This window comes from Zootoca vivipara, chromosome 11 (genome assembly GCF_963506605.1).
Source record: "Zootoca vivipara chromosome 11, rZooViv1.1, whole genome shotgun sequence".
NCBI classification, from domain to species: domain Eukaryota; kingdom Metazoa; phylum Chordata; class Lepidosauria; order Squamata; family Lacertidae; genus Zootoca; species Zootoca vivipara.
The window spans coordinates 41,859,748-41,886,484 of NC_083286.1; the positions used below are offsets into that span (position 1 = coordinate 41,859,748).

The 26,737-nt window shown below is 40.0% G+C and overlaps 1 protein-coding gene across 2 annotated transcripts; it reads left to right on the forward strand.

Annotated features, from left to right (window-relative positions):
- Window positions 1-26,700, forward strand: DHX29 (DExH-box helicase 29). 2 transcript variants are annotated; one of them, XM_035100711.2, is made up of 27 exons: window positions 1-364; window positions 1,664-1,737; window positions 2,042-2,155; window positions 3,203-3,332; window positions 5,514-5,653; window positions 6,240-6,362; window positions 7,056-7,182; window positions 7,662-7,814; window positions 8,880-9,045; window positions 10,573-10,696; window positions 11,001-11,603; window positions 12,137-12,280; window positions 12,401-12,577; window positions 13,050-13,190; window positions 14,305-14,449; window positions 15,798-15,918; window positions 16,685-16,769; window positions 17,492-17,580; window positions 18,952-19,080; window positions 19,437-19,512; window positions 19,755-19,979; window positions 20,716-20,852; window positions 21,797-21,890; window positions 23,141-23,428; window positions 24,083-24,214; window positions 25,010-25,106; window positions 26,449-26,700. In XM_035100711.2, the coding sequence occupies exons 1-27, from the start codon at window positions 163-165 to the stop codon at window positions 26,502-26,504; spliced, it is 4,092 nt and encodes a 1,363-aa protein (XP_034956602.2). In that variant the 5' UTR covers window positions 1-162; the 3' UTR covers window positions 26,505-26,700. The 2 variants fall into 2 exon arrangements, with proteins under 2 accessions (XP_034956602.2, XP_034956603.1); XM_035100712.2 differs by lacking the exons at window positions 1-364; window positions 1,664-1,737; window positions 2,042-2,155; ... (3 more) ...; window positions 7,056-7,182; window positions 7,662-7,814 and having other exon boundaries at window positions 8,913-9,041.
- Window positions 26,701-26,737: the final 37 nt, after the last annotated feature.

Here is a 26,737-nt window from a genome sequence, read left to right on the forward strand (position 1 = left end):
CGTAAACACGAGTCAAAAGCTTAGGACGTGCCCGTAGCTGCCTGCGGCCCAATCAGAGAGGCTGTTCCCTGCGGGAGGCTCGCCGTACCCGGATGCCAGCAGAGCCGGCGCGAGGTCTTTGTGCGGGTTCCGCGGCGGCGGAGAGGAGCGCGCGCGTCAGCCATGGGCGGCAAGAACAAAAAGCACAAGGGCGGCAGCGGCGCCGCGGGGGCTGGGGCGGTCCATCACGCCGCGGTAGCCGCAGCCCGGGCCAAAGCGGCGGGTGCCGGCACGGCCGAGTCCGGAGCCGCCGGCGAAGCTGCCGGCAAGAGAACCTCGGCGCCCCGCCCAAGCCCCGCTGTCAAGGACCCGCGCCTGAAGCAAGGTACAGTACTGCCGGGGGAACCGTCTTCAGAGGGTGCAGGGATCTCCGCACGCACGCCTACTCAGAAGCCAGCCCCACCGGCCTCGATATGGCTTACTCCCGCGTTGCGTGTCGTGTAGGATTTCAATGGGCATCCATTAAGCTTTCCCTCTGCTCGTTTAAGGCAGAAATCCGACAGGTGAAGCGTTTTCCGTTGCTGCATCCCCAGGCTGCAAGGAAGGTTGGGACTAGCCATCTCTACAGTTCTCCCTCCACCGCCTGCGGGCAGCGTGCCTCTGAAGGCTGGTTGCTGGGGATTACAAATGGGGAGAGCGCTGTGGGGTTTGGGTCCCGCCTTTGGCCGTTGTGAGGATGAAATGCTGGAGCAGATCGGTCTTGAGCCTGATCATCTTGCCGTATTGCTTTTTGTGACCTGATTTATGCTAAGGCTGCAGGTCATGTTTGAAAAGCCATATGTTTAGATTGCTGTCATGAGCTGTAGGTGGAGCTGCCACTGAAAAGTGCTCAGAAACTTCAACGGGGCTCAAAGAACAGCAGTCGGGTGGTTGACCCAGGCTGGTCCTCCGGAGCAGATGGCTCCCTTCTTAACAACAGCTCTACTAGCTATGGGTCTGACTCCAGGCGCAGTTCAAAGTGCCTATACAGCACCGAGATCTGGGCTATCTGAAATACCACATTCCCACATACAAACCTGCCCAGATTTTGAGATCTTATGGGAAGGTCCATCTCTCTGTCCCACCACCCACACAGGCACAGTTGGTAGGTTAATAGAAGAGGGCCTTCTTGGTTGATGCTCCCAAATTCTGGCTCCCTCTGTTATCCTTCCACCAGCAGGTGAAGACCTTCTTATTCCAACAGGCTTTCGGGAACTGACTGCTTTTTATATAAGGGTTGGTGCTGTGCTGTTTTTATTATAATTATCTGTATGTTTTTAATCATATATATTAGTTTTACTTATTAATGTTTTCTAATGATTTTTGGAAAAGGTGGGGTATAAATATATAATAATAATAATAAATAATTACCCATGTAAGTGTTCGAATACATGATTCTAGCCATATTTAGGCCTCATGTCTGCTAGACCATTCATGTGTTGTTGGGCATGATGTCAATGATATATCTGTCCATGCCATTGCTTGCTTGTGCTCTAACTCCAGCATGGTCTAGTATACAGTATGTAAAAGGCTTGCACTGATAAGAAACGAGTATTCCAGTTTTTTATATCAGGAAAGCAGTGTTTTGACTTTCAGTTTTGCCTCTGTATGATATTGCTCGAATAATTTTTGTTTGGCTACACAGGTCCAAAAACCTACAGCTTTGGTTCATCATCTGACTCTGGTGCTTCTGCAAATGCAGATAAATCTATTCTTAAGGTAAGGGCATCTATTAGGAGGGAAAGGCTCATGTTTTGTTATGTTAGACTAATCTGAAGTGAAAGTATTGTGCATAAGTAATATTTAGCATTCCTTCACCTTTAAAGCATCACACGCTATTAAGTAATTTCCTTACCTAGATGCATATTTAATGCATCAATCTTTTCATGTAGTAATCTGAACAATTCATGCCTCAGTGTATATTCTATTTCAATGGGCTTGCATTTGTGCTTGGCTATTAATGCTCTGCAGCTAACAGTTTGCAAGAACTTGTTCTGGTTGTAACTATTTTTTGCCTTCGCAGGTGGTGATTAACAGTAACTTGGAAAAAAGGATTATTGGTGTAATCAATGAGCATAAGAAACAAAGTGGTGAACAGGGTATGATTTCTAGAAGACTTACAGCAAAGAAATTACAGGTGAAGTATGAGACACAAAAGTAGTAACAAATGTTTGGGAATGGGGGAGTCACTGAAAAGGTTTAATCATAATTCAAGTTAGTTAGATTTTTATAGTTTCCATGTGTCTTTTTTTTTTTAAAAAAAAACTTCATTGAAATTGATAGTGAAGACTTTTTCGTTGTATTCAGCCTTGTCCTACTGTTCATCAGCAAACAAGGAAGAAATTCCTACATGCACTGAGCTATGGCTTTATTTTGAAAGATACGTGCAAGAATATATTTATGGTTGAATTCAGTTTCTTTCTCAAACACACACTGCCTAACCATGGACAATACAAACTAAGATTCTAAATCAGTTTTTGAAATCAGAATTTGAAGCTGGCTAGCAGGCCTTGCTTGAGAAGGGAACACAGTTAACCATAGTTTCTCAGTGTTGGCATTGCCCTGAAGTCTGGTATGGGCAATTTGTGGTTGAGGGTAGAGGGGTGGGGAAAGGGAGTACATGATCTCACAGTTCACTCCAATCCCTACACAGTAACATAATTAAAGCGTTGGGTAAGGTTGCGTCTGGGATTTCCTGGACATAGTTGGAAACAGTGTCTGGGTGGAAATAGCTGAAGTGTCAGGAAAAACCCTGACACATGGCAATGGGAGTCTAGGTTTTGGAGAGCTTCCTTAAAAGTAGACCCAAAACTTCAAAGCTCCACAACTTTGGGCAAAACTTCAAAAAAAGCTGAACAATGCCCCCCCCCAAAAAAAACTTTTGTGTCCCGATTTTTACTTTTTGAAATATGGCAACCCTGGCATTGGGTCCCTCTGTAACATCTCGATACAGGCTGACTACCTCTTTGAAATGTTAACTTAATAGTATATTATATAAAACTTTTGGGGCTGATCCCAAGGAACTCTGATTGACACATGGATTTCCTCATGCCCTACACATTGGGAACAGTTCTGCACTTCCAGTGGGATAAAACAACTATGTAATAACATTAAATGGAGATTGCTTTTTCAAGTGTTTCCAAGATAAAAAGTCTCTGATTCCTTAACATACTGTTCTTTATAGGATGTATACATGGCCTTGCAAGGATTTTCTTTTAAGACTGAAGATATTGAAGAAGCTATGAAAAATACTATTTTGTATGGTGGTGATCTACATTCTGCACTAGACTGGCTGTGCTTAAACCTTTCTGATGGTAAATATAAAGGAAAAAATCTGACTTTGAAGTTTAAGAGTGCTGCTTGAAACTGAAATTGACCTTTTCCTGTCTTTATGTATTACTCCTTTTACAATTAGTTAAGAAAGTTTAGAAGCTTGCATTCATGCTAGTAACTTACCACTTGCTTACTACTTGGAACTACCATGGGGAGTTACTTTACTGCAGGCTTCCTCAACCTCTGCCCTCCAGATGTTTTAAGACTACAGTTCCCATCATCCCTGACCACTGGTCCTGCTAGCTAGGGATCATGGGAGTTGTAGGCCAAAAACATCTGGAGGGCCGAGGTTGAGGAAGCCTGCTTTACTGTGTTGCAGAGAGTTTAACTGCTAAATAAAAATTCAAGTAGGTGTTACACATATTAAAACAGGCAGTTTCAAGATTCAGACAACATATATTTGCCCTCATGTAGTTGAAATAGTTAATATAAGGCGTAGGTATAAAGGTTTTCATGAGATGAGCAGGAGGAGAATAGTGAATATATATTGGGGCTAAGTGCACTTACTTTGGGAGCAAACAATTAGTGCTGAAATTATTATTGGAGTAGAACTAAATGAAAATAATTAATGGGAGCGTTTAAACTCCTTTTTCTGTACTGGAGCATAGCAGTAGTTGCCCAATCATGGGGGGGGATTAGCATTGATTATGACTGTATGCACATGTAAAGAACATGTGCATAAGCATTATTTAAATTTCAACCTTTCTTTCTTTTTAAAATCATTTTTATTGATTTTCCAATAAAATCAGCCAATTAACATATCCATCAAATCATAATCATAATCCAATTAAAAACAATCTAAAAAAACACAACCAAATTACAATCCAAATTATTAATTTTTCCGGGTTTCCCATAGTCTGGACCTTTGAAGTATATCTCCAATATCTTCGTTTCTGCCTTCTTCTTGTTCTCATATTTTCCACATTCTGATCTTAACACTTTAAAGTTCTCTGTCCCTGGCTATGCGATTCTCAATCATGTCAGAAATCATATATCCTTTCATCCATTGAATACAGCTTTATTTGTGTATATATATATTTTCCAATTGTCTATTTGACAGCATAGCTTTTCCTGACTTCATTCCAATCTTCCAATCCGGGCTGTTGTTCGAGTCTATCGTTTGAAGTTTAATGACGCAGCAACTCCCAAGTTGTTAAATTATTCCAATCTGGGCTGTTGTCCAAGCCTATGGTTTGAAATTTAATGACATTGTTAAGTTGTTACTGATTTCCCATCGTTAAATTGTTGAGCATACTGTTTGCAATATTGCAATGTAAATGAACTGTATTCCACAGATATAAGTTATTTGGCGATCGATCAGCTTTCCTGGAGACCACACAATCCCGCCCTCTGGGCCCTAGAAGGGGGGTTGCTAGACATCCATTTAGCCTTCTCTCTCGCTCATAATAAAGAAATTCTGCAAACAGATGTACTATACGTTATCCCAAATTGTTGTCTCAAGTCATTATAAAGGCAGCTAGCAAGTATTTCCCACTTCCCTCGAAAAAGGGAGGAATTCTCACTTTTTTGTGCCAAGTAATATTAACAAGCACCATCTTGTTCTTGTTTCTTTTTTTATCTTTATCAAGGCTTTCAAGTCTAAGTAAAGCTGTGCAATTGAATACTTAATTATGAATAGAAGTCCATCTGTACTTTTAAAAAAAAGTTTCTTAATGAGGCTTGGCATAGAAAAACAATTGTAGATATTGAGAAGAAGAAAAAGAACGTACCAATCACCTCCGTAATCCAAACACCATGATGAGAATCTCTTTGAAGTCCGAGCTTAAACACCAGGGACTGTGCAGTTCTGCAGGTTTTTTCTCAGTCTTCTTCGGTCCAGACTATGTCTGTTTATTGTCCAAATCTAATTATTTTACCAAACAGATATTTCCGGCTATGACAGTGACTTTGGAGAGTGTCAGCCGTGTCGTGCTCTAGGACCCAGCGTCCTTCCGCTTGCACCTTGATGCAAGCTGACAATCTCGGACAGTCTGCGGGTCTACGAGACAGTCCTCCCCCAACCTCGGGAGTCGGTCAGGGCTAATTACCCCCATATCAACCCTGAATTACTGGCACGGCTGAGGTCTGATCGTGTGGGAGTCAGCCATTTCTTACTGCCGGAAACAGGAAGCCTAAATTTCAACTTTTCTTTTCTTTTAAAGATGCATTGCCTGAAGGTTTCAGCCAGCAGTTTGGTGAAGAACAGCAGAAAACTAGAGCAAAATTCCATTCTCCTTTGCCTCGAAGTGAAACTCCCCAGGTACCAAACAATAAAAAGAAGGAAGACGACAATGAAAAAAAGGTACTTTATTGGATATGGAGAATCTGCGTGCAGGGTTTTTTGAAGCCTTAAAAAATACAAAATCAATGAGTAAGGAAACTACTTGTCAATTTTCTTTCTTTCTTTCTTTCTTTTCTTTTTTTGCCCTGAATACTAGTGTGAGAATATTTTAAAATAATATATGGGAAAAATTATCTTGCAGGAATTAAATCAAAAGGTTCCCTTACAACTAATAAAATATTTTAGGTTTTATTATTCCTTGTTGATACCTCATATTTTCCTAGGCCATGTTCCTGTTTACAGTTTAATTTAATAAACCCTTAGGCTAGCAATACTAAACACCATGGAACTTCATTCTAATTAAATATGCAAAGGATTGCACCGCTTCAATCTAATCTATGGTCTGTTTTCGCTGACGGAAGTGGTAGAAACAGGTGTATCAGCTGATCTTTAAAGAAAACATCTCATTCATGGATTGAGAATAAAAACGTAGGACTATCTCTTCATAGAGAGCACCTGTCTTGTATCAAGAACGGCTAATTATAGAAAGTAGAGTGAATAATTCATGTATAACCTCCTTATCAAATTATTTTTACACTATCCAAAGGTAAACACAGGAAAACACAAGGATATCAGCATGAAGGAATGGATCTTGCAGTATGCAGACCAACAGAGTGACGAGGAGAACGGCGAATCCATGCAAAATTCAGAGGAAGAAAAATTTGATCCGGTAAGTTAATAAGCCATTTTATATAGATCTTTGTTCTCTGAAAAGCATGGGCAGTTTCGAATTTAACAGGCACCATCTTAGGTTAAATACTTATTGATTTCAACACAACCTCATTATGTTTACATCTACTCAAGTATCTATTAAAATATAAGTCCTTTGTCATGCATATCAAGCAGCTTGTTACATAATCGCAGGCCTAAGAAAACAGAACATGGTTTTCATAGTTCAAGAACTCTACTGTGAGTGCTTAAGAGCAACTTTCTTGAGTTGATGCAGTACAATATGCTTACCATCATTTTTCACTTTTGGAAATTAAATGAGCTCTAAAAGGAAAGTCGCTTCTCAGCTGATGTTGTGGAGATGAGCAGAGATTAAAGATCAGAGTGAGATTGGCATGAAGAGACTCTGATCTTAGTGTGTTGTGGAGGGGGTGGAGATTGCGAAGGCTTTTGTAAGCCTTCTCCCTCTTCCCATTTGAGATTGGAGGGGAAATCATTTTGACAGGTGAGCATCCCCACCCAGCTGTCAATCATGTGTTGTCATAATGACACCATGGGTAGGCCACCTGTTAGATTTGCCCTATGAAGCCACTCTGGCTCATGGAGCCAAAACTGCCCCCCCCCCACTCCTGTTGTAGACGATGTGCCATTTAATCTGCATTTGCATAATAACTAAGTAGCTCAATTGGAACAGAATGAAAGATATTTACACTTGGCTGGGAAACTTGTGGAAGCAAAAGAACAAGCAAGTTCTTCCAAGCAAGACAAAAACAAGCAAGGACAGAAGGTGGCACAAGAGAAAATAAGGCGTATTCAACAAGGTAGGAGCACTCAAAATTCATTTATCTGTAGCACGTTGGAAACAAATACTCTACTGGTATTGAATGTGAAGAAGCATGTTTATTGCTGGTGCTATGCAAACATGATTGACTTTTTTATTTCCTTTATGAGATTGATCAAGTTGTGTGTGCAAAAGCGCAATTGCTCCCATTTGTACCAAGGTACAAAGGAAAGCTAAATAAGTTCCTTCATACTTGCAGGTTCAGAATCCAGAGCCTGGCCTTTCTGTGTTACACAAATGCATATAAGGAAGTTTTCAGAATGTGACAAGACCCATGTTTCATGCCCCCTTGGCGCTCCTCAAACGTTACTAACACACATAGGAACGAGAATTTTCTGATCTTCAACCCGAAAAGAAATTCCCCCAAGCCATTTAAAGATATGCAGTCCACTCCCTTCTCTTTATCCTTCCCACTATGGTAGCCAAGATCTTACCTAACTTACGTTTCCTTCTTGGCAGAAATGGCAGTACTGGAAGAACACCCCGTGTTTAATCCTGCAATAAAAGTTACAAACCAGCCAAGTGACAAGAAAAAGGTTCCTGTGCCTCTTGAAATGGGCGGTGCATTGAATTTGCTTGAAAAAACCCAAGCTCCTCCTGAGGAACAAAAAGGTATGGAGCAGTTCATTTAAAACAACTAAAACCTTTATCGAGAATTATCTAGAATAAATTACCATCCTTGTGTAGAAATGCAAGGAAGAGAAATGCCTAAAACGGCATGAGGTGATTTTCTTTAGGTAACAGGCTTTCTGCCGTGTGTCTGTAACATCTGCAAGGCCTGTCATTTAGCCTGTGGTTGGTTTACTACCTTGAGCAGATCTGGGAAACTTTTAGAGCTCCAGATTTTGCTGAACTACAACTCCTATCAACCCCAGTAAGCATGGCCAGGGTTGATAGAACTCATAATTTGGCGGCAGCTGGAGTGCTCAAAGGATTACCAGACCTGATCTTGAGTGTGTAATAAGATTCTGAAGCACTTTCTCTAGTGGCTTAGTTTCAAAACACATCATTGCTTTGCCTTTTCTTATGCTCCTGAAAGGCACAACTACATGGGACTCTCTTCAGAAGCCATGTTGCATATGGTTTCACATAATAATCCATGTGAATTCACACATTCAAGTAACACAAAAGCCAGTATGGGTAGGTAATAGCTCCACATGGTTAGACAAGTCCTCACCTCTTTGGGAAGGGAAAAACTAGAAGGGCCTTCCCAAACAAGACCCTAAATACACGCCAGTCAGTAGCTTTAATTGAACTGATTGCCCTGGTTTTTCATAAATGTGATATAGGACAGGATTATACAATTTATATTCACCTGGATTCTTGCACAATGTGGCATCCTAGTGTTAATAGGATTATTAAGAAGTGGTGCTGGAGGTAATATCTGTGTTTTGTGTTCAGAATTAACTGTGCAAGCTTTCTCCACACCCTTTCCTTTGGACTAAGGGAGATCCTTCTACTGTATATGCATGTGTTTAGAGGCTTAGCAGGGGGCTGTATATAAATCATACTGCAGTGAGACCTGTGTAGAGTCTGAATTAGTGGTCAGGATTGAACAGGTAACACAATAATCAATGCTGACTCGCATAGTTCTGTGTTTAAATCATTCATCCTTTAATTCTGGTAATGACTTCTGTTGCCGTGCAAAATAATGAATGGCTTATCGATTGATGTTAGTGAAAAAGAAAGAACCTCAGGACGTGAGGAATTTTGATTATACTGCTCGAAGCTGGACTGGGAAATCACCAAAACAGTTTTTGATTGACTGGTGCAGAAAACATTATCCCAAGTGCCCAAACCCATCTTTTGAAAAAGTTCCAGCAGGAAGATATTGGAAATGTAGGTATGTACTGCTACTGATGTTAACTTTCCTTTTGACTTTGCTTGAAAATTTTTAATTCCTTTCCCGTTAATTTTAGTGTGGTTATCAATGGATACTTAATGACTTGCTATTTATCTACTGAATGCACATAAAAAACCCATATTTAAAACAGGTAGACTTAACACGGGTCTTATTCATACAATAAGTATTTGAAGCGTGAAGGCCGCTCCCCACAAGGCCTTTTCCACCTGGAAAGGCCCACACTCACCAGCCCTACAAGAAAGGCTCCTCATGAGGCCGGAGGAACATCTCCCAGCTATTGTTTTATTGTTTTTTTTATTTATTGATTGATTTAATAGGCTGTAAACCGCTTAGAGATTTTTATTAAAAAATATAAAGTGGTATAGAAATTTAAAAATAGTGTGGAACAAAGTCTTTGCATATGATTTTTTTTATAAAGGTGATCCTGAGCAGTTTCTCACAGTCCCTAGCAAATAGTGGAGGTGTTTCCCCCCCTCTTTTAAGCATGGGCTGGATTGATACACATATGCCTTATCACAGTTGCATGAAACTCTGCTGATGGAGGCAGGTGAAGAAGCAAACAGTGTACCATTCTAAACACCACCAACTTCAACCATCAGCATGTGATTTTATTAGGAGGGAGTTGCTAAGTGGAAACCCCACCCCCATTATTATTTTTTAAATGAGGATGTATGTTGAAACAAAATACAGTGGAACCTCGGTTTATGAACACCTCGGTTTACGAATTTTTGGTTTACGAACGCCACGGACCCATCTGGAACGGATTAATTCACTTTACATTACTTTCAGTGGGAAAGTTCGCTTCAGTTTATGAATGATTCAGTTTATGAACAGACTTTTGGAACCAATTACACCCATGCTTTGGGTTAAGTACGCTTCAGGTTGAGTACTCCGTGGACCCGTCTGGAACAGATTAATCCACTTTCCATTACTTTCAATGGGAAAGTTCGCTTCAGTTTATGAACGCTTCAGTTTAAGTACTCCGCGGACCGTCTGGAACAGATTAATCCACTTTCCATTACTTTCAATGGGAAAGTTCGCTTCAGTTTATGAACGCTTCAGTTTATGAACAGACTTCCAGAACCAATTGTGTTCATAAACCGAGGTACCACTGTAGAACAAACACATGACTATGTGGAGTATAAAGTGGGACGAGGGGTAATGGTGGTACCTTGGTTTTTGAACGTAATCCATTCTGGAAGTCTGTTCGAGTTCCGAAATGTTTGAAAACTGAATGCAGAAGTCTCAGTATGGAAAACGCAAAACGGAAGCCACGTTTCCTGTTTGACTTCCGAGGTTTTCAGTGTTCGAGTTCCGAAACGTTCGACTACAGGCGCCTTCGAAAACCGAGGTACCACTGTACCTCTGTGGTATCCCTTACAACCCCAAACATGTAGAAGGGTTAACTTTTCGAATCTTGCAGTTGAAAGCCATCCTTTATTCAAAGTAGATATGATTGCTGAATGACTTAAAATGAATTTATACACTTTGATTTAACTTCTTAAGGGTGAGAGTTACCAAGTCGGCTGATGAAACAATGACAGCAATTCCCACAATCCTTACAGAGGACAGCATGCAGGCTCAACATCTGGCTGCCACATTAGCACTTTACCAATTAACCAAAGGACAGGTGAGGTTTTGTATATGATTGAACTCTGAAAACCGTTCCTAGTGCGGACAACATTTAAAATTGTTCAGTTGTATTTATTATTATTTACTAGATTTATAACCTGCCCTTCCTCCCAAAGGAACCCAGGGAAGCACACCTTACAGGAGTTGGTTCATACTTGCCGATTCACCATTTAGTAGCTCGTGTGTGTGAACATGTAACCTTATGGGGGCTGGTGGCTCAGTAAACATGCACACTGTAAATGTCCGGGTCCAAAGCACATTTTCCCCAGTTAAGGTTTTGTTTCTTTTTGTCTCTTCTGCAGTCAGTCCATCAGTTACTTCCTCCCACATACAGGGAGGTTTGGCTAGAATGGAGTGACACTGAAAAGAAAAAGGAAGAAGAAAACAAGATGGAAACCAACAAACCCCGTGACCAGTTCATTGCTAAACTGCTAAACAAGCTGAAACAGCAACAGCCGCCGCCGCCTCTGGAAAGCAAGCCCCAAATATTGGAAGATGCAGAAGACTCTTGGGAGAACTTGGTTTCTGAAGAGGACTTTAGTGGCCTCTCTCTCGACAGCCCAGTTACAGATGACCTGGAACCTGCTAGGACCCTCTTTAAGAAACTGCAGAATACACCTAGATACCAGAGGCTTTTAAAGGAGAGGGAGCAGTTACCTGTGTTCAGATACCGACATGCCCTCATAGAAACTCTTAAAAAGCACCGAGTTGTGGTTGTGGCTGGTGAAACAGGGAGTGGCAAAAGTACCCAAGTTCCACATTTTTTGTTGGAGGACTTGCTGCACAATGAACGAAATCTGAATAAGTGCAATATTGTTTGCACCCAACCCCGAAGGATCTCGGCAGTGAGTTTGGCAACCAGAGTATGTGAAGAGCTGGGCTGCGAAAGTGGACCTGGAGGAAGAGTAAGTTGCCTTTGGGAGGGTGACCGTGTGCTCTCACTTGGGCCTTTTCAAATGATCAGTTTATAATGGGACCTGTTATCATAGGGATTTCAAGTAAAGCACTTTGCTGTGAATTTCACTTGAAGCATCTCTCCTAGTGACTGGCCTACTGTTATACTGTTCAGATGCTGGTATTCTTTTGCAAAAATGATTAGTACTGCAGAGAGAAGCTATTGCATATCCTTTAAGAAAGCATCACCAAAATAGACTAGCTGGGAGTCTGTATTTAGCACAGTAAACCAAAAACCAAACCCTACTGAAAAAACCATCTTGCATTGGCTATTTAGTGTTTAAGGAGACTAAGCCCAAGAGTGCTGTGTTTTTGTCAAATAGGTAGACTATATAAAGCAATCATTTTAAAACTAGATCCATACAATTTTTTCCAGGAGTAAAACTTTCAATTCAAAATCCAGCACAAAATCCAGTCAGTAATAAGTTTACTCCAGGCTCGCCCTTTGTATACTAATCAGTTTTTCTTTCTTTTTAAATTTAAGAATTCCATGTGTGGCTATCAAATCCGTATGGAATCCCGAACAGGCGACGCCACTAGATTGCTTTACTGTACAACAGGAGTTCTTCTTCGAAAGCTGCAAGAAGATGTTCTTCTTTCTAATGTGTCACATGTTATAGTAGATGAGGTTAGCAACACTTTCCCAGTTACCTGCAGAAGACTGGAACAGTCCAAAGCAACATGTTTTCTAGAAAGCCCTTGTTTCTGTCTCATTCATTAACTCGCTTTCCATTCTGTTTTTTCCAAGGTCCATGAAAGAAGTGTTCAATCAGATTTCTTGCTAATTATCCTAAGAGAGATCCTGCACAAGCGTTCAGACCTGCATCTTATTTTGATGAGTGCCACAGTAGACAGTGAGAAATTCTCCAGCTATTTCACTCACTGTCCCATACTAAGAATTTCAGGAAGAAGTTATCCTGTAGAGGTAAACATACAATTGCACTCATATCCTTGGTGTGCTATTAAAATCTAATTTTGCCTATTCTTGCAACAAGAGGCTATAAGCCTGAGTCCTTATTTGAAAAGTCTCTTTGTTTAAGAAATCTTCTTAGGAAGCCATGTGTCCATATTTCTCTTATTTCTTCAATGAAATGCCATATAATGTTTGAAAGTTATACCTGAACCAAGTAATGAATTTTTGATTTATTTTTGCTTGAACCCATGTTTTGAGGGGAGAAAATGTTTAACATGAGCTGCTCTTGTATAGTTTCACAGCACAACATGACAGAGGAGCCTTGTGCCAAAGTTTAAATTATCCACTTTTCAGATCAGCCTTTATAGGTACCTATTTGAACAACAACAAAAAAGCTGTTCCCTTCCTTTCATAATACTCAAAACCCTGCTCAGGTTTATTTAAAATAACGTTCAAAGCATAATTCGTTTTTACACAACTCTAGGTTTTCCATGTTGAAGATGTGATAGAGGAAACTGGTTTTATTCTTGAGAAAGATTCTGAATACTGTCAGAAATTTTTGGAAGAAGAAGAGGAAATAACAATAAATGTTACTACCAAAGGAGGAGGAGTTACAAAATACCAGGTGAGACGCTTTTTCCACAGGGGATTCAATTTCCTTTCATGAACAGTATTTTAACAACATACTGAAAACCCAGTGCAGAACAGTTTGAAAGTGGATTTTGAATCCAGGTTTCAGCAGTTGAAGTCCAAAATTCTATCTGCTGTTCAACACTGGCTCACTGGCTCTCTTACTAAACCCTTATAATAAAGGGTATTTTGGGACTGCTAATGGTTTCAGTCACTGTGGAATGACATGTTGGTCTTTCATCCACAGTGTAAGCCAAGGCAGATCAGAAGAGTTAAACCATGGGTAGGCAAACTAAGGCCTGGGGGCCGGATCCAGCCCAATTGCCTTCTAAATCCGGCCCGCAGACGGTCCGGGAATCAGTGTGTTTGTACATGAGTGCAATGTCTCCTTTAATTTAAAATGGGTCTCTGGGTTATTTGTGCGGCCTGCCTGGTGTTTTTACATGAGTAGAATGTGTGCTTTTATTTAAAATGCATCTCTGGGTTATTTGTGGGGCATAGGAATTCTTTTTTTTCCCCTTCAAAATATAGTCCGGCCCCCCACATGGTCTGAGGGACTGATAAAGTTTGCTGACCCCTGAATATTAAAGTAATTTGGAGGTTATGCGTTTTGACTTCCCACAAATGTTTTTAACTAGAAGTCTCATACTTGGCATTGCTTGGGAATTCTAAGAAACCAAAAAAATAGTGCAGTTTTGAAAGATTCAGTCTGCCATTGTGATTCAAAATGGCATCTAACTATCCAAACGTAGACCAAAACCCCATTGATCTCAGGAATCATTGTGCACTATGGTTGCATTATCCTAAGTGTCCAATCACATAGAGAATAGACAAGTCACTTTCCAAAATATAGCATAGATTAAATGTCTTTGAACAGTGTCATTTGACCTCAGTTTCTATGTAAAAAATTTGTTTTATGTAGTAATCATAGTTAATATAGCATTAATTAGACTGTTTTTTACATTTTTTATGTTTGATTTTTTATGTTTATGATTTTGTCATCCATGTTGCAGTATTATAAAACAAGCTATAAACAAATACCCATTTTGTTAACCCATTTAAGAACTTACATTTCCACTGTTCTTTCTCTTCCCCCAACCCGTTCTTAGGAACATATTCCAGTTCAGGCTTCACCGGGTATTGATTTAGGACCTTACTACCAAAAATTTAGCAGTCGAACCCGTCAAGCCATTTTTTATATGAATCCCTACAAGATAAACTTTGACCTCATCTTGGAGTTGCTTGCATTCCTAGGTATGTCTTTTTGGAATTCTTTTTAAAGCTGTTAGAAAGTTACAGACCAAAATGTTTTGTTTAATGCCATATATTAAGGCTGCTATCCTTAATATACAAGGTGAAACTCGGAAAATTAGAATAACGTCGAAAAGTGTTTATTTCAGTAACACAACTTAAAAGGTGAAACCAATATATGAGATAGATGCATGACATGCAAAGCAAGATATGTCAAGCCTTTATTTGTTGTAATTGTAATTATTTGTTGTTAGGCGGGTCAATTATAAATGGAATGTAATTAATGAAATGTAATAGCGATGTTTATTTTTATTTTTGTATTATTGTAACTATTTGTTTTATTACTGTGGAAATTCCAAAAGAAAGCATTTGTAAAAATTAAAATTAAAATAAAAAAGAGTAAGTTGCATTACTGAAATAAATGCACTTTTCGACAATATTCTAATTTTCCGAGTTTCACCTGTATGTCCTTGTGGGACATGTTGGGGGGGGGGGAGACTAAGGACTAAGGATATTCTCTGGGCATCCCAGGACCTCCATACAACAGTACTCGGGATGGGTCACTTCAGTGCTGCTAACGCAGAAAAAATGACAATTACGAATTACTGATTTCTGCAGCCACAGCAGGCACTGCGATTTTCAGGTTTGACTTCACTCCATGAGGCGCATTCCATTGTCTCTTAAGACAGACAGGTGCCAACAAGTATCCTATATACTGTATCAGGATTGGTGAATCTCACACCCATTGATCAACTGCAGCACTCTAGACGTCTCTTTCTGGATCTTGGTCACACTTCCTCACTGGCCCTGCAGCAAGCCCTCCTTGAAGACACTTGCCTGTCATAATGCCTTTTCTTGCCTGGATGGAAGGAGGGTGTGTGTGGGGGGGGCTTAGAAACCTTGGCTTTGCAATGCAGGAACACAGCTTGCTGTGCATCCCTCCACTAACTTAGAGATAAAACTGCTTAGAGCTTCTTGTAAACTGTCCTGACAATTTAGCAATATGCAAATTCTCTTGAAAAAGGAATGTTTGCCTCTGACTGCACTCACCATTGCCATGTGACTCCCCCAGGCTAAAACCAAGGACTTTCTACCCCTGCTGTACACTTATCTGGACATAAGTCTCATTAAACTTCATGTGACTTCTTAGTTAACATACAGAAGATTGTTCTGTGTATAAATGGCCACCCTGGGCTCCTTTGCAGGGAAGGGTGGGGTATAAATTTAATGAATAAAATAAATATGATGTTGAATTGTTTGCTTTCCTTAACAGTGGGTGTCTAACCATGGAGTATTGGCTTTAAAAAAAAAATCTGAATGTGAATAGTTTTCTATTTTGTTTCCTCTACAGACAGAACTCCCCAGTTCAAAAATGTAGAAGGAGCTGTCTTGATTTTTCTGCCAGGCCTTGCTCATATCCAACAGTTGCATGACCTCATTTCAACTGACAGAAGGTTTAATATAAGGGAGAGGTAAACTAATAATTATTGAAAAACCACTTATCAGTTCGCATGGGAAATAGGTGCTGTGTGTATGTTTGTAATTTTAATTAGGTTCTGGAAAGGCTAAACAAATTCACTAGCTGAAAATATGAGCCTCACTTGTTTAATGGAGAAATTTTTAGGTGCTGCACAAGTCAGGAGGCAAAATGCTTTCTCCAGAGAAGCCCCCTTTGCTATCATTTATTTGATGGACAAAAATATTCATGTTTCTGCAACACTTATAGGAAATGCTAATGTAACCATTGTTCACTTCAGGTGTGGGGAACCCTTGGCTGTCTATATTGAGCTGCAACTGTTAAACTACAACTCCCATCATCCCTGGCCATTGCCCTTCCTTGCTAGGGGTTACAGGAGCTGTGGTTCAGCGATATCTGGAGGGCCAAAAGATCCCACCACCTGCTGCAGACCATGCTGCATGACATGGGGCGATGGTGTGTAAAGTCAGCTTCGTGTGTTGGAGGAAGGTTGAAGGTGCTGAAAGAAATATAAGCCTGAAAATATGGTAAGCCGTATGTGCATGGGATTTTTGCCTTCCCAAACTTTAAGAAGCCATCAGTTGGCGGAGGGCAGCATTCAAGCCATATTTTCTAAAATGCAGTAATGTGAGCCTTTCTTGAGTCTTAATGCCAAAATGGGTCCACATATGAATTAGCATAATGGCCATCGTTTACTTTTTATATGCATGCATGCAGCCTTGGAAATAAACACATTGTTGTTTTTTACACAATCCTTTCAGGCACCAGTTAATAGCACTGCATTCTGTTCTGTCCACCCAAGACCAAGCAGCTGCATTTACATTGCCCCCGTTTGGTGTTAGAAAGGTATGGTTTATATAACTCTCTACGCTCTGGTGATGTCTGTCTCATATTGCGTTCCAGTTCGATGTTTCCTCCTGCCTTTATTGGCGTAACAGACTGCCTTCACTTCACATCTTTCGAAACGTGATTGATGCTGCCAAATTGTACATATGCTGCCGGCGTCCCTTTTATGCTATAGAATCGTGTCTTCCTGTGCACAATGTGCACATAAGCACGATCACTTCCTCAAAGGTGGCAATCTTTTGCCCCTTTATTTGGAACCAAGTCCCTGTTAGCAAACTGGAGCTTGGTTCTGAATAAATATGCATACAGTTTGATGGCAATTGGCATGCATAACTTTTCAGAAGTAAGGGATGATAGTTACTGGGCAAAGTAATGTTTCTCCAGGAGATGGAAAGTGGGTGTCCATAGTGCTGGTAGCAAAGTCTTCAGAAATGAATAAATTGCATTGCTGAGAATGTAGAAGATCATCTATATTGATTCAGTAGATGATCATGATGAAATACAGAGTGGCTTTTCCTAGATTCTAGTGCATGATGGTTTGCTGGTCCCTAGTATGAAAGCATCATAATAAGTACATCAGCTGTTGTGCTGGCAAAACTTTCATATGAAATATTGACATTCCATCCAACATATAAAAAGCAGGACACGCACCCCATAACAATGGAAAACTGGCAGCCCGCTTACAATGAAACACTAACAATTTTTTTTTGTTTCTTTTGCAGATTGTTTTGGCCACAAATATTGCTGAAACAGGTATTACTATACCCGATGTTGTTTTTGTAATTGACGCTGGAAGGACAAAGGAAAATAGGTAATACTCAATGTTGGCATTTTGTATTGAAGTCCTTTTGTAATGTGAGCGCAGTGTTCAAAACTCCCATTGTTCAAGGCGCATTTTGGGACAGGGAATTTCATTAACACAAGCAGTTTCTGAGCTCTGGGCGCAGTACTGCGTCTAAGATTTTAGAATAAAACTGAAGAGTGGAAGGAAAGGAGGACCTTTTTCTGCCTCCCCACTTCCAGCTACTCTCTGAAGACTAGAGAAGAGACCCTCTTAAGAATATTAGGGGGTGGGCAGGGGAATGACTAGACCATTTGAAAAATGAACATAATATTTTAGCTGCAGTTCATTCCTTTTCAGCTTTATATTCTTGTTATAAAAAAGTGTGCCTAGCCATTCCATTGTTGCACCCATAAGCTAGGTTAAAGGGGCCATTTGGCTCCTAGCTTTCATATCTCAATTTTTAATACTATGTGAGCATGGTCTAAAAATGCATGTACTGTAGTATGAAGTGTCAATTAACCTAAGAAATTCTTAATTCCTCAAGAGGCAACATGAGAACGGGCCTTTTCTGCGGGGGCTCTCCATTTGTGGAATGCTCTCCCCAGAAAGACTCACTTGGTGCCTTTGTTGCATATCTTTAGGCACCAAGCAAAAGCATTCCTCTTCTCCCAGGCCTTTGGCTAATTAAATAAAGTGTGGCCTTTTAAATTTGTGGAGGGTATTGTTTTGATTGCTGTTATGTTATATATTTCTGTGTTCTTGTATTCTAAAATGCACTGTGATCCTTAGATGAAAGGCAGCCTAGAAATTTAGTAAATAAATAAATAAATCTGATTAAAAGTGATTGGTAACTTGGAAAATGCACGATTATTTTCATGGCAAGACTCGATTTCTCTAACCAGAACCATGCAGTTTTATGCTGTGTCTCGGGAAAACAGTTTGCTACATTGGACCCATTAAAAATATATATATTAATACATTTCCTCTCCCTGCTGCTGCCTCCATCCAGCTTGCCTGGTCTGTCTGCTTATCCATCCTATATCATCCTGTCTTTTAAATCTTTTCTCTTGGGCCCTGGCTCTTCAATTAAACACCAATGCTCTTGTTATCTTCATTGTTCACTGGAGCAGAAGTTCCTAAGCTACTTTAATTTCTCACATCATGCATTTTAAAACACCATGCTCCCTTTTGAGGTAGATTCTATGAAGGCCAATAGGCATCTGTAATTGCTATTATTTTGATGTGACTCTAGAAATCTTCCACTTAGAATAAAAGGTGAAGCAGACCTTGCAGAATCTTGAGAAGTAGTCCACCAGATTTGCTTGCAGAGAAAGTTCTAAGCATGGCTTTAATGTAGAAGCTTTAATGGAAATTTGTGTTTCATTACCTTTAACCCAGATACCATGAAAGCAGTCAAATGAGCTCATTGGAGGAGACATTTGTCAGTAAAGCTAGTGCACTACAACGTCAAGGGAGAGCTGGACGTGTGAGGGATGGATTTTGCTTCCGAATGTACACCAGAGATAGGTAAGGCTGTCTTGGCCTTCAAGATTTAGACGCTAAGCAAGTAGTACTGTGTTAGCTCAGAACCATCTATTTAAAGTACAGCACTGAGACTGGCTTAGGTTTATTGAATTTACGCATCTTTTCCCACAGCAAAAGTCCCGAAGCTCTTTACAACGAGAATAAAATAATAATAATAATAATAATAATAATAATAATAATAATAATAATAATGCTTAAATATATTTAAAGCCTAATGATTGCAAATAATCTATTATGGTACTTCACTTGGCTATAGTTACGCCTGTGTACATAATCACATGGCAGATTTAGCAGTATGAACCACATCTTACTGTATCTCTCCTTTGCGGTTCTTGCAGATTTGAAAGTTTTGCAGACTACTCAGTTCCAGAAATATTGCGGGTGCCCTTGGAAGAACTGTGCCTTCACATCATGGTATGAGCTTTTCTGTTTCAATTATTAATACTTCTGATTTATAGGGAAATAAGAGGCTGGAGTTGATTTCTGAAGGCCTGCAGAAAAAAATGGGAAAGTTTGTTTATTTAAGAATATTTTTGAGTAAATGCGTATTTTGGTGGAGGACATATATCCATAAAGTTATACTTTATTATTATAGGATGTTTTATAGGATGCTATTGGATGCATTTACCTCTTCCTTGCTCTTGGGTCATCTACAGAAATGTAATCTTGGATCTCCTGAAGAGTTCCTCTCCAAGGCCTTAGACCCACCTCAGCCTCAAGTAGTTGGCAATGCCATGAACGTTCTACGGAAGATTGGGGCTTGTGAATTAAGTGAGCCAAAACTGACTCCTTTAGGCCAACATCTTGCAGCATTACCAGTCAATGTAAAGATTGGTAAAATGTTGATCTTTGGTGCTATTTTTGGCTGCTTGGAACCAGTGGTAAGTTGACCGCCATTACATTGACCATTTTCTAAACTTTAGACAGTATCAGTGCTCGCAATATAATTGTTAATATTGTGAACCTGTTATGGTCTTAAGGCATATATCTATATCTGTCTGTCTGTCTGCCTGTACACACCACTTTAACTGTTTCAGGGCAAACTGAAGTGAAGTTTGTAACGATACCCAAATAGGCTGTATTTTTCAATAATATATTTGAAACATTGCTCAATTAAGAGTCTGTTGGATATAGAAAATAGCTATCTTCATCATGCCTTACTTAGGAGGTTTCAGAAATTTCCAATTTGGCATTTTTTAAAAAACAGAAGGTGGAACGAGATGGATCTGGGCAGCTTTTAGGTGCCATTGCCTTTCACTTTCCAAATTTTTCAGAAATCTGTGATCACATATAATGCTAACTCCTTGCTTTCATTTTTCCACTGACGAATTATAGCTCAGCTGATTAGAGCATGGTGTTGATAGCACCAAGGCTGCAAGCTCGATCCCCATAAGAGACAGTTGCATATTCCTGCATTGCAGGGGGGTTGGACTAGATGATCCTTAGGGTCCCTTCCAACTCTTTGAATTCTTTGAATTGTGTACTAGAGGTCTGTGGTGGTGTCATCACTTTGGTTATTGTTCTCATGCAAGCTTAATGAAATAGATACTGGTGGGAATAAAGATGTAATTGCTATTGGATTTAATGTACTGTATCATATTTTACTCTGGTCTGCAGGCCACTCTTGCTGCAGTAATGACAGAAAAATCTCCATTTACAACACCAATTGGAAGAAAAGATGAAGCAGACCTTGCGAAATCATCTCTGGCTTTGGCAAACTCAGATCACTTAACAATTTACCAGGCATATCTGGGGTAACTCAAGTATTCTTTCCTAAAGCATTTCAATCAAAAGAATGCATTCTGTGATAAACCTTTCGTTATTATTATCCAGACTATACAAGGTCTCCTTAGGGCTAGCTTAACTAGTCCGCCCTCCCATTGCTGTCATAGTGCTATGCTACACTTTTGAAACTGGGGAAGTATGAAGTATACAGTGTTATGGCAGCTGAATTCTCTTCTCACTGTGTCTTCTGTTTTGGAAGAAACTGCCTTTAGTGCCAACAGAAATGGTCTGTGTTGCAAATGCAGCTGTCATAGTACTAACCTGGGGGGGGGGGGTGTTTCTAGCCAAGGAACTGTAGTAGTGCTATAATACTAAAGGTAAAGGGACCTCTGACCATTAGGTCCAGTCGTGACCGACTCTGGGGTTGCGGCACTCATCTCGCATTCCTGGCCGAGGGAGCCGGCGTACAGCTTCTGGGTCATGTGACCAGCATAACTAAGCTGCTTCTGGCAAACCAGAGCAGTGCACGGAAACGCTGTTTACCTTCCCACCGGAGCGGTACCTATTTATCTACTTGCACTTTGACGTGCTTTCAAACTGCTAGGTTGGCAGGAGCAGGGACCGAAGAATGGGAGTTCACCCCGTCGCGGGGATTCAAACCACTGACCTTCTGATCGGCAAGCGCTAGGCTCTGTGGTTTAGACCACAGTGCCACCCGCGTCCCTTCTGCTATAATACTACACCCCCACAAAAGAGGGAAGGTATCAAGGAAGCACAAAAGTTTGCAGAGCTACAAAAACATTTAGGGACGGGAAAGGGGGGGGAACCTTAAAAACAGCCTAATGAGGACTAAGCATGCTCCCTTCTGAAGCACTACTTCCCATATTCCTTGACTGTGACTGTTTTGTGTTCTTACATCATGAGTTTTTATATTATAATAATTAGGAGAGCTGGGTGTTGTTCTTTTGCCTAGATGGAAGAAAGCTCGCCATGAAGGAGGCTACCGTGCTGAAATGACCTACTGCAGGAGAAATTTCCTCAACAGAACTTCGCTATTGACTCTGGAGGTACCAGCAACCATTTTTCCATTTAAAACTCTTCAGCCTTATTTAGGGGTTTATAAGTGGCTTAAATGAACACACAAGGTGGGGAGAACACCACATGTCCACACATTATTATTATTATTATTATTATTATTTATTATCCTTTTCCTGATAGAACTCGAGGCAGCTTACAGATAAAAACTAGAACTGCTAAAAACATTGACAAGACATCCATTAAAAAACAATTAAAAAACAATATAATTAAAACCATATACATATAAAAATATGTTTAAAACATACAAATAATTCAAATCAAAACAGCACAGCACCAGTGCTTTCATTAAAAGCAGTCAATTCCCAAAGGCTTGTTGGAACAAGGTCTTTTCCTCCTCTTCACTCTGTGCAACTTAGAGGGTGACAGGAAAAAGTGGTATCTGTTTCCATGCAAATAACGCAAAATAGATGGGGCTAAACTCCATTGTCTCTTTCTGATTGGTGTGGAACCCCTTTTGCAATCAAGGCTCTAAATTGCTGTAGTAATGTGTGATATTTGGGCCCTGAACTTTTGCAATCAAGGCTCTAAATCAGGGGTCCCCAAACTATGGCCCGGGGGCCGGATGCGGCCCAATTGGCCTGCCAATCCGGCCCGCGACGACCCCCGCCGCCCGCTCTTACGGCGCACAGCGCGGCAGCGGTCTTCTGGGTTGGAGAAAAAGCGCTGAAAATCCTTTGTGCGCATGCGTATGGGCCTCTCCCGACCCGGAAGAGGTCATTTCTGGTGCACTTCCGGGTCGCGGGAGGCCCATACGCATGCGCACAACAGATTTTCGGCGCTTTTTCCACCCTGGAAGCGCGCCGCCGCGCCAGTAAGCGCCAGTGCACATGCGCACGGGCGCGCGCTCCCCCGCCCGCCGGCCCGCCGCGCGATCGGCGCGGTGGGAACCGGCCAAAACGCCGGTAAGTCTGGGGACCCCTGCTCTAAATTGCTGTAGTAATGTGTGATATTTGGGCCCTGAACTTTATAGGCTAATAACTAAACTAATAATAGAAACAGCATGCAGAAATCACAAATTTTATTATGTTTATAATATATTTAGAAACTAAAATGAAATGCAATCAAGTTTCTCACCTTTTATGTAAATGTGTTTAGTGTCTTCATTAATCAAGTGTAGTTTACCTGATAAACTAAAAGAAAATAGGCTGCCGTTGTTGGAAACTCTGTTGTTTGAATAGTGAATGGATTGTTAAAATATAGCCATTTGCATCTGTTTCAGGATGTTAAAAAAGAGCTAATCAGGGTGGTGCGGGCAGCAGGATTTGCAGCGCCCTCCTGTCATCATGAAGGGACACACTCCCTTTCGCTACAAGAAATGGTCCTCCTTAAAGCTGTGCTGACCGCTGGGCTTTATGACAATGTGGGGAAGATCATGTACACCAAGTCTGTAGATATCACAGAGAAGCTGGCATGCATAACAGAGACTGCTCAGGGTAAAGCACAAGTGCACCCTTCCTCTGTGAACAGGGACCTGCAAACCTATGGGTGGTTGATATATCAAGAAAAGGTAAGATCTGCAACATTCTGCCAAGCAGAGGGAATGGTGCAACAAATCTTGAGTTAGATGTCTTGCAGTGCTAGGAAAATTTAGGACCAGGATTTCTCGCCTTGGTTTAAGTGGGCATGACTTTCAACATCTTAGATCTATGGTACTTTGTAAAACAGTGGTTTCCAAATTATGGTCCACAGACCACTAGAGATCTGCAAGCTTCATTCAGGTGGTCCACAGCATGTCTGCGTTAAATATTCGTGTTGATTTTTAAATGTATTTTTATTTCTTATTTTATTTATTTTATTGCAGTGTGAATTTTATGGAATTCAAATTGAATACAATAAAATACACTAAAGAAGCAATTAAAAAACAATTAAAAACCATACAGAATCTAGCATAGTGCTTTAGAATTGCCACAAGAGGCAGAACAATCATTAAGTGGTCTGCCATGACCTTCATCAACTTTCACATCATCCATGGGATAAAAGCTTTGGGAACTGCTACTGTCAAATTTTCATTGTGACCCATGGCATTTGGTGTAATTGTTCAACATGCTTTCAAAGGGCAGTGTGTAACGATTCCCTGTGGCAGAAAAATGATGTACTGCTATATCAGAAGCAGCAATTGAGTCAAGTAACATAATTATTTGTGCTTGTGTTTTTCATGCAGATAAGATATGCCAAGGTATACCTGAAAGAAACTACTTTGATTTCCCCCTTCCCAATTTTACTTTTCGGCGGAGACATAGAAGTCTTGCATCGTGAACGGCTTTTGTCTGTTGATGGCTGGATCCATTTTCAGGTATGTTTAGGTCCCCTTTTATCCACCTAGCTTGGGAGAAGACTGCCAGTTTGTTAAAACAGTTTCCCATTACATCAGAGCCAGAACAAAATTAACGGCGGCAATTAGAAATATACCGAAGCGAAAAGTAAAGGCTGAGTAGAGATTTGTGGAAGAATTTTTTGAAAAAGAGAATATAAAAACAGATCTAAATGTATATAGGTATTTGTTGTGAGTATAGATAGTAATGTTAAAAGAGAAATAGCGAGTTAAAGAGGCTATATAAATGGAAGCGATATATAAATGATTGGAAGTGAATTTTTAAATGAATTTCTTTTATGTATGGTTTCCCCCCCCCCCATTTCTTCTTTTTTCTGATCTTTTTCCCCCCTGTTGCTCTTTTTTTGGTTCCTTTTTTCCATGGTATGTAAGTTGTGTAATCTTCTTTGCTTTTAAAAATTTGAATAAAAAATATTTTAAACTACATCAGAGCCAGAAAACCAGTTTAAATGCTTCTTATAAACCTGCTTTACAAATCAGATAAAATCATCCTGATTTTGGATATGGCAGGAAATTGATGTAGCAAATCAGTTTTTTTCTCAAGCTAGGCATGCAAAAGAAGGAAGGATGGGAAGGGTCCATTACTTGTTCTCACTCCAGCAAACCATGGTTGGTTTTGAACAGCAGTTTTATGTCTGACAATGTCTGACATAACTTGTCTGTTTGTATGTGGGAAATGTATTTTTAATATCCGATATGTTATTAACGAACTGTTCTGAAGTGGAAATGTAAGGTTTAATATTCCTATTTTTACAGGCTCCTGTCAAAATCGCAGTGATTTTCAAGCAACTGAGAGCACTCATCGAGTCTGTTTTAAAGCAAAAACTTGAAAACCCTAAAATGTCACTTGAAGGTAATTCCCCAACCCCAGCACAGCCATAAAAATATTGAACTCGGTATACCTAAAATTTATGGGATAGCAAAACATATACATCATTCTCTTAGATTTTATGTACGATGGATGAATATCATATACCACTGGGGGGAGGGAGGGAAGTCACTTTGCACAGCTTTCTTCAACTCTGATCTCTTTCTTGGTGTAAGCTAGTGCACTGCAATATTTCATCCATGGACTTCTCCCACCCTTAAGTATTCCTACATTTATTTCAATAAAGGCACCTATCTTTCATACACACAAAGGAATGTGTGCTCAGAAAGGGTCCATCTATTGAAACAAATACCATGTTTCTCCGAAAATAAGACAGAACATCTTATATTTATTTTTCCTCAAAAAAAAAACACGATTTGGTATTGTGTCTTTCATTGAACATGAGTAGAGTAGTCCTCTGTGCATAAGTTACCAAAATAAAATGCAAAACTGATAAGGTAAACTCTTACTGAAACAAGATAAACCTTTTTTAAAAAAGAAAACCTTCATTAGGCAGAATAGTGACTTAGCAGCTCAAATTTCCAGTGTAACAAGCACGCTAGTGCCATTTCTGATTTTGCCCTAGTCACAATGAGTTTATTTGATCATGAGACACACACACAATGCATAGTGTGTGTACATAGCATAGCTTCAGATAACAAGGCCTCTCCTCATTTCACTGTCTTTCATGTTCAACAGCTTAATGTGTCCGAATTCCTTAGCACACTTTCTAAATTTTATGCAAGTTTTTCTTTCTGAGCAAAAACTGAGGGAGATCGGACATCATTGCAAATACTAAACCTGAATGCATAAAATTGTTAGCACTGGCTGCTGCAGATGGTTATCTCTCAACTACTTTAGGCAAATACTTCAACATAGGAATCAAGTTGTGAATCAATGTGTGGCGGGATTTAAAAAGTGGCATTTGGTGATTGATACTAGAAAAATAGATGAACTCACTGTTAGAAATAAAAACATAATAGCTCTTGGGAGTATATTGCAACCTATTCTTTTAAACACAAGAAGGAGCATTTATGGGTTTTAAACCATAACCTGAGAACTCCATATCTACAGTCCATGTCTTTAATTGTGTGCACAATTCTAATTTGAGAAAAGTCAAGCGACCTCAGGTACATTGATATCCCAGATCTGAAGAGGCTGAACTTCACTTCCGTATCATTTCAACCCTCATCATGTTTTGTGCTGCTTTTAGCAGGCAGGGTGCAGCGTGATAATCTACAATACACATGATTATAATTCTTGATGGGGTTGGGAAATATGGCTGAATTTTCCATTCTTTGTCACTTATTGTCATTCTGTTCCCCAGATGATAAAATTTTGAACATCATCAAAGAACTGATAAAAACAGAAAACAATACCTGAAACAAGAATTTGGCTGCAACTACAGAACCACAATAATTGGAAGAAGAAAATTATATCTAAAGTAAAGAACATGCTAACTGTAAAAGAACATAATAGTATCATGTGGAATCTGCTTGGACTTTGCATATATTTTCTATGTAAATCTGTGAAGAATAGGAATGCATTGTAAAATGACAATAAAATTGGGTGGCCCTTGTTGGAATGTTTTTAAATTGTGGCATCAACACAAATGG

Bases quoted from the DNA above. Each gene is read 5' to 3' on its own strand.
- DHX29 (XM_035100711.2), top strand. From the start codon at position 163: ATGGGCGGCAAGAACAAAAAGCACAAGGGCGGCAGCGGCGCCGCGGGG. The intron at 5,654-6,239 runs GTACTTTATTGG...CACTATCCAAAG, and splicing joins AAGACGACAATGAAAAAAAG to GTAAACACAGGAAAACACAA. The intron at 10,697-11,000 runs GTGAGGTTTTGT...TCTCTTCTGCAG, and splicing joins ACCAATTAACCAAAGGACAG to TCAGTCCATCAGTTACTTCC.